Source organism: Microcaecilia unicolor, chromosome 8 (assembly GCF_901765095.1).
Source record: "Microcaecilia unicolor chromosome 8, aMicUni1.1, whole genome shotgun sequence".
Taxonomy (NCBI): Eukaryota; Metazoa; Chordata; class Amphibia; order Gymnophiona; family Siphonopidae; genus Microcaecilia; species Microcaecilia unicolor.
Genome location: NC_044038.1, coordinates 209715626 through 209729401, shown reverse-complemented (window position 1 = coordinate 209729401; position 13776 = coordinate 209715626). Strand labels below are relative to the sequence as shown.

At 46.7% G+C, this 13776-nt stretch overlaps 1 protein-coding gene across 1 annotated transcript in view; it reads left to right on the top strand.

Moving 5' to 3' along the window:
• Nucleotides 1-13776, top strand: part of SPO11 (SPO11 initiator of meiotic double stranded breaks) — a 47269-nt gene that overhangs the window by 30075 nt on the left and 3418 nt on the right. The window contains exons 10-12 of the mRNA XM_030212674.1: nt 3668-3705; nt 12383-12459; nt 12800-12911. Coding sequence (XP_030068534.1) covers nt 3668-3705; nt 12383-12459; nt 12800-12911 — 227 coding nt within the window. The remainder of the gene's footprint in view (nt 1-3667; nt 3706-12382; nt 12460-12799; nt 12912-13776) is intronic.

Genomic DNA, 13776 nt, shown 5'->3' with positions numbered 1-13776 from the left:
ATGGTAAAGTGGGCCAGAGCTCACATGCGCCTCCTCCAATGGCACTTTCTGAGCCATTGGTCTCTGCTCTCGGAGGATTACGAGGTTCGGGTGCCATGTTCGGCCCGTCTTCATAAAGTCATGCACTGGTGATTCATTCAAAAGAATCTGGTGTCAGGCATTCCTCTGGCAATCCCGGACTGGAAGATAGTGACCACGGATGTGTCACTGTCTGGCTGTGGGGCTCATTGCCTGCAACAGACGGCCCAGGGAGTTTGGACTTCGACGGAGGCGTCATGGTCCATCAACCGCTTGGAGTTACGAGTGATTTGTCTGGCCCTTTGGGAGTCTCTGTCTCTTCTCCGCAGTTGCCCAGTTCGAGTTCTTTCAGACAATGCAACTGCGGTCACCTACGTAAACCATCAGGGGAGCACCAGGAGTGCACCCCTAGCGCGTGAGGCATCTCTGATCTGACATTGGGCAGAGACTCATCTCTCGTTCTTGACAGCGGCTCATATAGCGGGGTCACAGAATGTGCAAGCGGACTTTCTCAGTCGCAAACAGTTGGAGCCGAGGGAGTGGACGTTCTCCCCTCTGGCCTTCGTTCAGATAACTGCCTGTTGGGGGATGCCAGAGATGGACTTAATGGCCACCGCATTCAATGCGAAGTTTCCCCATTTCTTCAGCAGGGGGCAAGAGCTGGGCTCAGAAGGCATCAATGCCCTTCTTCAACCTTGGCCCAGGGGCCTGCTCTATGCCGTCCCCTGTGGCTAATGGTGGGCAGGTTACTGACTCGCATTGCCAGTTGTCCCAGTCACGTGATCCTAGTGGCCCTGGATTGGCCCAGATGACCCTGGTACACAGATGTGATCAGGCTTCTGTTCGATCGTCCTTTTCTGCTACCGGCACAGGATGGTCTCCTGCTGCAGGGGCCAGTCACGATGGAGGATCCCTCCCCCTTTGGTCTTATGGCCTGGCCCTTGAAAGGGCGAGGTTGAGAAGAAAAGGGTATCTGGATGCAGTTAACGCTTCAATGCTGTAGGCTCAGAAAACATCCACCTCGATAGCTTATGCTAGGGTGTGGCGTACCTTCGATTCGTGGTGTGCGAGTTTGGGATTGTCAGTGGCTTCGGCTTCAGTATTGGTTATCTTCATGAGGCTGTACAAAAATCATTCTTGTTGAGTTCTCTTAAGGTGCAGGTGGCAGCTCTAGCATGTTTTAGAGGCCGGCTTCAGGGGTCGTCCATCGCCTCCCACCCGGATGTGGTTCATTTCTTGAGGGGCGTAAATCATTTGCGCCCTCCTCACATGCCAGTTCTGCCATCCTGGAACCTTAATCTAGTTCTCAAAGTGCTTCAGCTTCCTCCTTTCGAACCCTTATCGGGGATTACGATTAAGGATCTCACCTTGAAGGCGATTTTCCTAGTAGCCATTACTTCCGCTCTGAGAATTTCAGAGTTGCATGCCCTCTCTTGCAGAGACCCCTTCCTGTGTTTTACGGAGGCGGGGGTATCGATTAGGACAGTTCCTTCGTTTTTGCCCAAGGTGGTTTCTCATTTCCACTTGGGGCAGTCCCTGCATTTACCGGCCTTCCGCCAGGAAGATTACCCTGAGCATTTCTGACCATCTCTTCGTCCTTTTTGGAGGCAGTAAGAAGGGTCATATGGCGTCCAAGGACACCATAGTCCGTTGGTTACGGGAGGCCTTCTCTTCGGCATATGTGGCATTGGGCAAGCAAGCCCCTTTGCAAGTTCGTGCTCATTCTATGTGAGCTCAAACTTCCTCCTATGCAGACTCCCGTTTGTTTTCTCTGGAAGATATCTGCAGGGCAGCTACATGGGCTTCGGTCCATACATTCACTCGTCATTATCAGGTGGATGTGGCAGCTCGTCAAGATGTGGTGTTTGGCTTGTCAGTGATTTCTGTCGGGTTGGGGGTGTCCCGCCCTACTTGAGGACTGCTTGGGCACATCCCACAAGTCTCTGGATTGATCTGTGGGATGCCATGGAAGGAAAAATAAATTTTTACCTGATAATTCTCTTTCCATTAGTCCCAACAGATCAATCCAGAGGCCCCCCTGGGTTTACTTTCTGAGGGTTTGTTGCAGTTGGTTAGTTTTTTTTTTTTGGGGGGGGGGGTTCCATGTTCCTTTGTTTGATTAAAAAAATTAAATAAATAAATATAGAAGTGGTGGAAGTATGTTGGGCAATTGGTCTGACAATGTCAGGAGAGTTTTCTATTGTTTCCATTTCACTGCTTTGGTATCGTTCATACTGAGGTTCAGTTGGCTGCACAGGTCCACATATAGCAAACCTCGGAGGTTCTCTCTATCTCCACCTGCTGGTAGAGGGACACAACCCACAAGTCAATTTTAAAAGGCACGGGACAAGCATGTGGGATCGATTAGGAAAAGGAAGAGTTAGGGGTTACAGAGGATGGGCAGACTGGATAAGTCATATGGCCTTTATCTGCCGTCATGTTTCTATGTAGAATTCGCACTTAACACATAGCATCCCAGAGCCTAACTTTTGGCAACCTGTAGAGAATTACCTTGTATGTGCTGTACTGAGTGACTGGTTGCAGACTAACCTGAGGCAAGATTTATTATTGAAATACATTTTCTTTTAATTATCCTGTTCTGTTGTTATCATTGTGATTCCAATCTGGAAATAGATGAAAACTGTGTTTTTATGTTCCAGCCAAGTGCTCTCTGTTGGCTGTAAAATAGCACAGGCTTTCTTACACTTTGATGCCACATTTCAATTCATCTGACCTCTGATTTCCTAGTTAAAATCTCTAATGAAGGACTTTTGTATATGTGATACCCGGAGTGAGGGTTGAGGGTGGGCCTGTGAAATAACACAACCAGACAAAGGGATATAAATGAAGACAAATGTTTATTTAATTGAAACCTGAAGCCTGTTACGTCACAGGGCCAAGAACACAAGGTAAAGTGCCTCTGTAGTTCAAGAAGCAGTCTTAAGCAGGCCTCTGGCTGGCAGGCCCAGAACACAGTCTGTAGCTGGTGGGGCTGCCACACCCTAAACACAACCTGTAACTCCTTCTCAATTCTTCTTAGAGTTCTAGGGTCTGTCTCCAGCCAGACCTCAGAGAAAAGGCTCACAAGTCTCAAACAGGAAACAAAAGTAGCTTATCTCAGCCAGGCACAATCATTAAATGTAAGTTGTAGTGGTGTATGCTGGGGCTTTGATTCCTCCTTCCCTAGGCCTCAGTCTAGTCATGGACCTGAGTGGTAACCTCAGTCTAGCCCTGTCCTTTATACTTCCTGGTTAGTCATTGTTATCTGGGACTTCTAAGAAAGAAAGAAAGAAAGAAAGAAAGAAAGAAACTCCCAAGCTCTACTGCTGTCTGTTTTGCTTGCAGTTTGCATGTCTCTTTTTCTTACGTATGAAATAGCAGTAGATATCTTCATCAACCCTAGTAACCATAACAGAAGAAAATGCTGGATTGTATGGGATTTCCCATCCTTTAAATCACTAGATGGCAGTGCATATGACCCCACTTGCTCATGTGTAGCAAGTCTGAAACCTGTGAGTAACAGCATGTGTCGTCAAGGTTGGCTATTGTCTATTTGTTCATCTAGTATAAACATTAATCATTCATATATCATGAGCAACTATTAAAAAGTCATGCAGAATAAATACTAATGTACGTTTATGTAATTCAGGAATTGAAATAATGTGCATCTACAAGTATGGATCTATGGTAAGTACTTTTTTTCATAGGTTTCCATCTGTATATATATAGAGCGAGCTAGTTTCCTACCCAAAACAATAGACCAAGATGATAAATTCAGTTCCTCTTGCTATCTGAAGGCTGGAGATTGAACCCCTTACTAACAGTAGTGGGCTGAATGCATCACTTTGTAACCGTAGATATTTTTTGGATGATATTCTGTGGGAGACAACCAGTTAGGAGGGCTTCTAAGCAGTTATCTTAACATGTAACCACCCCCACCCCCCACATTTTCAGAGCACATAACTGCACAGTGCCACTGAAAATCTGGGGAGATTGGCATACTACTATACAGGGTGGAGATGGAGCTGCTAGAGAAAGCAAGTTTGAGGAACCGAGGGGGAGGGGGAAGAGAAAGCGAAAGCACCGGTTTTAGTCTGCTAGGCTCGGGTGGGGAGGGGGGGTGTTTGAGGAAAGAAGAGGCTCAAGGACAGTCGTTTTGGTACGATATGAGAAAGGGGAGAGAGAGAAAGGGGAGAAGAAGTGTTAGTCTGTCTGCAGCAAAGTTTAAAGTAAAATCCATGCTGCTGTGTGGCGGCTCAGCAGCAGGCGAGGTAGGCGCCGTTTTCGTTTGTAATCTGATTAGGGGAGTGGCCTGCGCCCCACCTAGCTACACCACTGGCTTGAGTATATCCAGTTTGCGGTCATATTCAGACTAGTAACTGGATCACAAAGTGGATAAAATTTGGACAGCAAGAAGATTGAATATCAGCCAGTACAAGATCAGCCAGTACACAGATAACTTCCAGTAGCCACACAAGCTCAGATATTCAATGCTGATTCATGGATTTGGGCCAGAAAGGAATATCCAGGTCAAATGCTGCCTGTGGCATTCAGTGCTGTGACTGTCACTGACCTCTAAAGGCTGACTATCAGCCCGTTAAAATTATAGATGTCTAAAGCACTTCTACTGGAAATCTCCAGCCTGGAGACATTTGGAAATTATGGGAGCAACATAATTTTAAGCATAGTTATAATTTATCTGATGGCACTCACTAATAAGTCTTCCATAGCCACATTTCATGGTGGTCTAGATGTGGTAATCCTATTCAGCTCGATTTCTTGTTCTGAGACTGGTGGCATAGCTTGGTTATTTGGTTAGGTTGAAAACAAACCTTCTTCTCGATTCCTAATTGCTATCTAGAGATCTCATTCTCTATAGGAGAAAAAACATAGGCGTAGTTTGACTGTTTCATTTGGGGGGGCAAAGAATGGGCGGAGCATATTAGCATATCATTTGCATATATACATATGCAAATGAATATGCTAATATGGAGGAAGGAAATGAAATTTACAGGCAAAATATCACAGATGCACATTTCAAAAAGCTGACACATTTCAATTAATAAATTATGAATAAAATAAACTTTTATTTACCTTTGTTGTCTGATCATTTAGTTTTTCTATTCGCTTTGATCCCAGTGTCTTCTGTTTTATGCAGTGTCTTCTTTCCAGTAGGCTTCCCTCTGCTCCCCACCCTCCCAGTCCCATCCATCTCTTGCTCCTTCCCTCTGCTCCCCACCCCTCTCAGTCCCAACCATCTCTTGCTCCTTCCCGCTGCTCCCCACCCCTCCCAGTCCCACCCATCTTCTGTTCCTTCCCTCTGCTCACCATCCCTCCGTCCCATCCATCTCTTGCTCCTTCCCTCTGCTGTGCCTGACCTCTCCAAATCCCATCCATCTCCTGGTCCATCCCTCTGCTCCCCACCCCTCGCAGTCCCATCCATCTTCTGTTCCTTCCCTCTGCTCACCATCCCTCCGTCCCATCCATCTCTTGCTCCTTCCCTCTGCTGTGCCTGACCTCTCCAAATCCCATCCATCTCCTGGTCCATCCCTCTGCTCCCCACCCCTCGCAGTCCCATCCATCTCTTGCTCCTTCCCTCTGCTCACCTCCTTTCCCAGTCCAATCCAATTCCTGGTCCTTCCCTCTGCTCCCCACCCACCCCTCCCAGTCCCATCCATCTCTTACTCCTTCCCTCTGCTCCCCACCCACCCACCCACCCCTCCCAGTTCCATCCATCTCTTGCTCCTTCCCTCTGCTTCCCACCCCTCCCAGTCCCATCCATCTCCTGCTCCTTCCCTCTGACCTCCTTTCCCAGTCCAGTCCAATCCAATTCCTGGTCCTTCCCTCTGCTCCCCACCCACCCCTCCCAGTCCCATCCATCTCTTGCTCCTTCCCTCTGCTTCCCACCCCTCCCAGTCCCATCCAATTCCTGGTCCTTCCCTCTGCTCCCCACCCACCCCTCCCAGTCCCATCCATCTCTTGCTCCTTCCCTCTGCTTCCCACCCCTCCCAGTCCCATCCATCTCCTGCTCCTTCCCACTGCTTCCCACCCTCCCAGTCCCATCCATCTCCTGCTCCTTCCCACTGCTTCCCACCCTCCCAGTCCCATCCATCTCTTGCTCCTTCCCTCTGCTTCCCACCCTCCCAGTCCCATCCATCTCCTGCTCCTTCCCTCTGCTTCCCACACTCCCAGTCCCATCCATCTCTTGCTCCTTCCCTCTGCTTCCCACCCCTCCCAGTCCCATCCATCTCCTGCTCCTTCCCAGTCCAGTCCAATCCAATTCCTGGTCCTTCCCTCTGCTCCCCACCCACCCCTCCCAGTCCAATCCATCTCTTGCTCCTTCCCTCTGCTTCCCACCCCTCCCAGTCCCATCCAATTCCTGGTCCTTCCCTCTGCTCCCCACCCACCCCTCCCAGTCCCATCCATCTCTTGCTCCTTCCCTCTGCTTCCCACCCCGCCCAGTCCCATCCATCTCCTGCTCCTTCCCACTGCTTCCCACCCTCCCAGTCCCATCCATCTCCTGCTCCTTCCCTCTGCTTCCCACCCTCCCAGTCCCATCCATCTATTGCTCCTTCCCTCTGCTTCCCACCCCTCCCAGTCCCATCCATCTCCTGCTCCTTCCCTCTGACCTCCTTTCCCAGTCCAGTCCAATCCAATTCCTGGTCCTTCCCTCTGCTCCCCACCCACCCCTCCCAGTCCCATCCATCTCTTGCTCCTTCCCTCTGCTTCCCACCCCTCCCAGTCCCATCCATCTCCTGCTCCTTCCCACTGCTTCCCACCCTCCCAGTCCCATCCATCTCCTGCTCCTTCCCACTGCTTCCCACCCTCCCAGTCCCATCCATCTCCTGCTCCTTCCCTCTGCTTCCCACCCTCCCAGTCCCATCCATCTCTTGCTCCTTCCCTCTGCTTCCCACCCTCCCAGTCCCATCCATCTCCTGCTCCTTCCCTCTGCTTCCCACACTCCCAGTCCCATCCATCTCTTGCTCCTTCCCTCTGCTTCCCACCCCTCCCAGTCCCATCCATCTCCTGCTCCTTCCCTCTGACCTCCTTTCCCAGTCCAATCCAATTCCTGGTCCTTCCCTCTGCTCCCCACCCACCCCTCCCAGTCCCATCCATCTCTTACTCCTTCCCTCTGCTCTCCACCCTCCCAGTCCCATCCATCTCTTACTCCTTCCCTCTGCTCTCCACCCTCCCAGTCCCATTCATCTTCCCTCTGCTGCCCCCCCCCCCCCGCGAGGTCCAGGATCGTGACTCCGTTTACCCCCTCTCTTCCTCCCTCCCTCCGGTGCAGGCAGCAGTCTTCTTCAGCCTTTCTGTGTTCCTGGCAGCGGTAGCGACGTACACGCTGCCTTCGGTCTGCCCCGGAAGCCTTCTCTTCAAGTTCCTGTTCCCACCTCTGCGGGAACAGGAACTTGAAGAGAAGGCTTCGGGGCAGAGCTGAAGGCAGCGTGTACGTCGCTACCGCTGCCAGGAACAAGAAAGGCTTAGAGAAGATTGGTGCTGCCTGCGCCGGAGGGTAGGAAGAGAGGGGGTAGATTATAGACACGCTCGTCTCCGTCTGCTTCGCTGCTTCCCTGCCCTCTCTGTCTGCGTCCCGCCTTCCTCTGATGTCATTTCCTTTCGGGCGGGACGCAGACAGAGAGGGCAGGGAAGCAGCGAAGCGGACGGAGACGAGCGCGTGCCTGCTTGTTTTTTTTTTTTTTTTTCATTCTAGCACCAGTCCACGTCATCGTCGTTTGGGGGGGCATTGCCCCCCCTCGCCCCCCCAGTCTACGCCTATGAGAAAAAAATAAAAGCTTCGTGAAGCACTGCATGCATGATGCATCTTATAGTGATATGTGAATGCTTAATAGTAGGGCTGCATTTCTGAAGTAGGCCGTGAAAACTGGTTAAAGCTATTCTGCATGCTGTTCTAGATTCTTTAATTTGTAATTTATCAATTTGAATTTTGTATGTGTTATCTTTTCATTACTTTTTATTCTTTGAGGGGCCATTTTACGGAGCAGAGGTAAGCCCAACACGGGCTTATGCTCACTCTTCCAGGACTAACATCGGCCCAAAGTAGCCACCGGCGGTAGTCCCACCCCGAGCGCATGCCATTTCCTGGGGAAAAAGAAACCCCCTGGAAATGGCTTGCGCGGTGGTAACCCAGTGGTAATCGGACATCGCCGCATACTGCCCAGTTACCTCTGGGTTAGCGCGGGAGCCCTTATTGCCACCTCAATGGGTAGCGGTAAGGGCTCCCCGTCGCATCGCCATGTGGTAAGAGTTCTCTTACCTCATGGCTGTGTGTGCCTGGGGTCTTTTTACCCGCTGCACTAAAATAGGCCCTAGTGCATGGGAAAAATGGCCCCTGCTGCTAGTGCAGGGCCCTTTTTCCCCACAGCTTGGTACAATTTATTAAGGGTGGCATTTTAATTAAAATTTGTAGTCGTGGTTAATCATGCAATTCAAGGCATTTTATATATTTATTTTTGTTCCCACTGCAGTTCCTTGTGACTCTGGGCAATGAAGGGTTAAGTGACTTTCCCAGAGTCACGAGGAGCTGCATTGAGAAAAATAAATAAATAACATACCTTTAATCATGCAGTTAATCGTGATTAACATTTTAATCAAAATACAGCCCTACTTAATAGTAGTAGTAGTAGTAATAGCTAAAGCCATGGGTACAGTAACTAGAGAGAAAGGCAAGCCTGAGCCCTAGTCCCCTGTCTTATCTTCCCCCATAAGATATACCATACTGACTCAGACTAAAGATCCATTGGACCCAGCATCATATTTCTGATAGTGGTCAATCCAGGTGTCAAGCACCAGGAAGGATCCCAAGGAGCAGAAATGAGTGGTAACTTCCCTAAGACTACACTAATAGCTCAGTTTTCGTTGACTTCGGTTATCGTCGGTTTCGGTTTTCCTCAGTTTTTTTCGCGAAAAATTTGTCTCGGATTTCATCGGCGTGCCCATGTGACCTCGCTGCTAATTTTGCAAAAATGCGTTCTCCTGCTCAATGTGGCGTTGTTTCTCGTTGTGTGAGCATCACCCCGCGCGTCTAGCCAAACAATTCCATTGCTTTCCAGTGTTTTTATTCATATGGAAATAATTGCCTCGGTTTCGGATTTCGCTGATTGTTTTTGGACGGATTATCGACGAAAACCGAGGTATCACTGTATATTGCTAATAATGGTTTACAGACTTTTCCTTTGTGAACTTGTCTAACTCCTTTTTAAACCCAGTGATCTGGACTGTCTTGACCACATTTTCCAGCAAAAAAAATTCCACAACTTAATAATACATTGAATGAAAAAAATACCTTATCTAGTTTTATTTTAACAGTGCTACCTATAGATATAAGGGTAAACAACTGTTTCCCATTTACCCATTCCTCTCCACTTGTGCTTATGAAGAGCCCTATCATATCTCCTCTTAGCTGTCATTTCTCCAAGCTGAGAAGCCACAGCGTCTCTAGTCTTTTCTTCATAGAAAGCCATTCTAATCCATCCCTTTTATCATTTTGGTTTCCCTCCCCTGTACCTTCTTTTTGTAGTTCTGCCATACCTTTTCTGACATGGGTGAACCAGAATCTGTACTGGCCCAAGGGTATCTGACACTCTAGTGGAAACTTCAGCCTTGCATTCCCCCCCCCCCCCCCCAACCACCATCCAATTAACTTTCAAGCCCCTTCCGCCCCTGAAAAATCATAATCACCCCCCCCCCCCCACGAATAATCTGGGTAAATAGGCAGTTTGAAAACTGCTCACCCGCCCTGATGGTGAAAGTTGTTTCTTATACGTTGTGTAAATGTAGAGACCTATGGCCTAATTCTATATATATGAAGCTCGGCTTCATACCAAACTTCAAACCGCCCAGAACACAGCTGCTAGACTGATTTACGATAAATCGAGATTTGAAAGTTCAAGACCACTGTGTGAGAAACTGCATTGGCTTCCTATCAAGGACCGGATAACTTTTAAAGTTTGCATCCTGGTGCATAAAATTCTCTACGGTGAAGCTCCAGCATATATGGATGCCCTTATCAGCTTACCACCTAGGAACTCTTCCAGATCGTCGTGCACGTACTTGAATCTTCACTACCCAGCCTGCTGTGGCATCAAGTATAAAACCGCCTATGCATCCACCTTTCCTTATGTTAGCGCTCACTCGTGGAATGAATTACCAAAATCTGTAAAATCTATTCAAGATCATTTGGCCTTCCGAAATTCTCTAAAGACCCTATTATTTGGGAAAGCTTACGCTGTAGACCCGCCTACCATCTCTAACTTCTGAACTTGTGCAGACGTTACAACATATTGAATTCTATTACACTTTCTCCTTTTCCACTCCTTTGCTGTTACTTGCTTCTCTTTACTTCATTGATTTTGATTGTTAGCTACATTGATGTATGTTTTTTGCAGACTGATGTAAGCCACATTGAGGCTGCCCATGGGTGGGAAAATGTGGGATATAAATGCTATAAATAAATAAATAAATAAATATATCGCTATAAATTGCATGCAGAAATTTGGGCGCACGTCCAATTTCTGCATGCAACTTAATTGAATACCAAGCCAATTAGTGCCAATAATTAGATGCTCGAGTCATCGGCACTAATTGACATTAATTAAAATTTACGTGCACATTTTTAGCTGCTGGGATCCACACATAAATTTACACATGGATCCAAAAAGGGAACATGCCCATGGGAGGGGCATTCCTGGAACTTATGTGCAATTTTATAGAATAAAGGAGATCCATGCATAATTTAGGCGAACGAATTTGCACCATGATGTACTTGGTGTAAATCCTCGTTCCTAAAATTGGACATGAGTCCCAGCCCTAAATGGTATTCTATAAATGCTGCCCCCCCCCCCCCCCCTCCTCTGAACACTGTTTATAGAATAGTGCTTAGCATGAAAGTTTATTGAATTGTTGCCCTATATAGAATTTTGGCCCTATTGTTTTGCTTTCACTGAAGTTCTTCTTTGGCACCTCCAGAAGCTGCTGCCCAAGGTGACTGCTTAGTCCTGCCTAATGGTTGGGTCAGCTTTGACGGAACTACCCACAATACTCACATCGTTAATAATTCTGAATATTCTATTTGCCTTTTTGACTGCCATCACACACTGTGCTGAGCATTTTGACATATTGCCCACAATGACTCTTAAGATCTTTTTCTTACACGATGTCTCCTAGTTGGGAACCCAACATCACGCACCTATGGTTTAGATTATTTTCCCTGTGTGCATCACTTTGTGCTTGTCCACATTAAAATTAATCTGCCATGATGTCCAGTCCCCTAACCTTGCCAGGCCCTCCTGCAATTCCTCACACTTTATTTGGGATTTAACAACTTTGTATCATCTACAAATTTAGGAGGTGGTTTCAGAAGGCTTAGGCATCATCATCTAGGCTACATGTTTGAGCAGCAATTTTAGAAAAGATGCTACTTATACATATTTGTGGCAGCATATAGAGATTTAAAAATCTATTCTGGGCAGCAGCAGTGGCTCCTCTTCCCCTGTGCCTGGGTTGGTGTGTTGCACTTTGTACCACATGGTTATAAACTTGGTCCAGGAAGATGAGTTTCCACTGCTGCTGTGCTTTTATATTGCTATGCCTAGATTTGGGAGGTGGGGAAGGGAGAAGGAGAGAGGTACCAGGTACCAATAATGGCACTGTTGTTGCTCTAGCCCAACCCAATCCCATCTCCTACAGCAGCCATAGTAATTGCAGGAGATCCAAGGTGCTGCTCCAAGCTAGTTAGGCCATGGCCCCTGTGGCCTACTACATTCCTATTTCTTTGCCTATGCTCATACCCCATGTTTAATTTAGAAGTCCCAGGTCAAATAATAAGTTTGATCTAAATATGTTATTGCGATATGGCATGGGGGTTCATTTTCAAAGCACTTAGACTTACAGAGTTCCATAGGTTACTATGGAACTTTGTAAGTCTAAGTGCTTTGAAAAAAAAACGCTTCAGTGGCTGTTCCATAGAAGCCAACTTTTCAATGTGATCGAAGGTGCTAAACCTAATGGAAGTTACCCCTCCCTGGACAAAATCAAAGAACCGGCTCCTATGGGCTGCTCTGTTTTGAGCTACCTCATCATCCATTTCTTCTCTTTACTCCTGGGAAGTACAAGCAATGTGGGAGGAATGGAATGGACTACACTGGGTCTATGATTTGACACAAACAGCTTAGATGCCATTTCTGACTCCACTTTCCTCTAGGACAATAATCCCTAGGCCTGTCTGTGGGACTTTTTCCCCTGTATAAAGAATAAGTACAAATTAGAACCAGAGAGCCCTAAGTATGTTTCAGTATTGTTTTATCTGATTAACTGTCAATTGGATTTTGTCCTTATTCTTTAGTCCATGTCCTTTGATGCCCATAATCTGACAGTCCCATCTATAAGGTGGCTTGGACTCCTTCCATCAGATATAAAAAGGTTAGTATCGTTAGGTTAAATCAAATGTTTTAATACCCAATATGATTCACCCCTTTGGCTTGGAAATGGGAGTGTTTGCTATCAGGTATGTCAAGGTCTGTACATGTCACAGAGATAAGTTAGCAGCCATCTTGGCCTTCTTTAGAAGGCTGCAGAGCAATGCCAGAAGGTTCAGTCTCTTCAAGTTGCTCTGCAAGCTCCAATCCAACTGGGCTGTGTGAGGAAATGTTCTGATATCAATGATGGAGAGGATTGAAAGAGTTGAAAAAAGGAAAAACTAGAAATGCTGTAAAGGTTCTTTATTTCCAGAATAAATAAAATCTCACTTTTTTATTTTTAGATTGCATATATCTCCTGATGCTTTAATTCCCTTGACTGAAATGGACAAAAAAAAGCTTGCCAGTCTGCAGAAGAGACCTTATGTTGCCTGCCAACCGCTTTGGAAGAAAGAAGTGGGTATATTCAGTAACTTAGCATCCTGGAGTTCGGGATGAGTTTTACTAAAATAATTTATGTGTATTGAGTAAGGCTTAAAATCCACTATCAGGATTTTCTATATTTAGTATCAAGATATTAGTTTGGATTAAGAAATAGCACTTTCATCTCTGAACCAGTCAGTCATCACTTGGATCTATTGTCCATAGTAATGGCTCTGTCTTCTGACCTTTTCTTGAAGAGTTACTGTCAAGCCCTAGAACCTGACTAAATTCCAGTCCCATCCCTAATGACATGTAGGGCGATGATGCACACTGAGGGGGAAATTCTACAACTGGGGACCTATGTTTATGTGTCACTTGCATACATAAATATATGGAACACTAGCACATTCATAGATTAAGTGTACCTTAATGCACATAAGTGATGGCAAAGTGACTACGAGCTATCCTACAAGGGTGAGCGTAATAGGCATAGCATGTAAATGCAGGGGCGTGTTCATGGGTCAAAGCATAGGAGGGGCACTGGCGTTGCAGCCATTTACATGTACAACGTACAGAATACTGTAAGTTGTGTGTCCTTGCTGCATTTTATGGCTGGTGTAACTATGAACGTCAGCAAGTGAAGAGTCCAGTGTAAATGTTTAAATAATCAACACGATGTATTAAAATTCCAAATATTCCTTTATTCTCAATTATCTTCTTTTATATATAAAAAGTAGTTGAGCATTTAGCTATGGCTCGACGGTGGCCAAACCAGTTTCACTTTACGTGCTTCATCAGGAGCCGTGCATCAACTTTCTTATAATATCAAACAAGATGGTATCACATATTTTTGTGATCACATTGCATCTTATCAAACCCCAATTCTTTCATGCTGCGT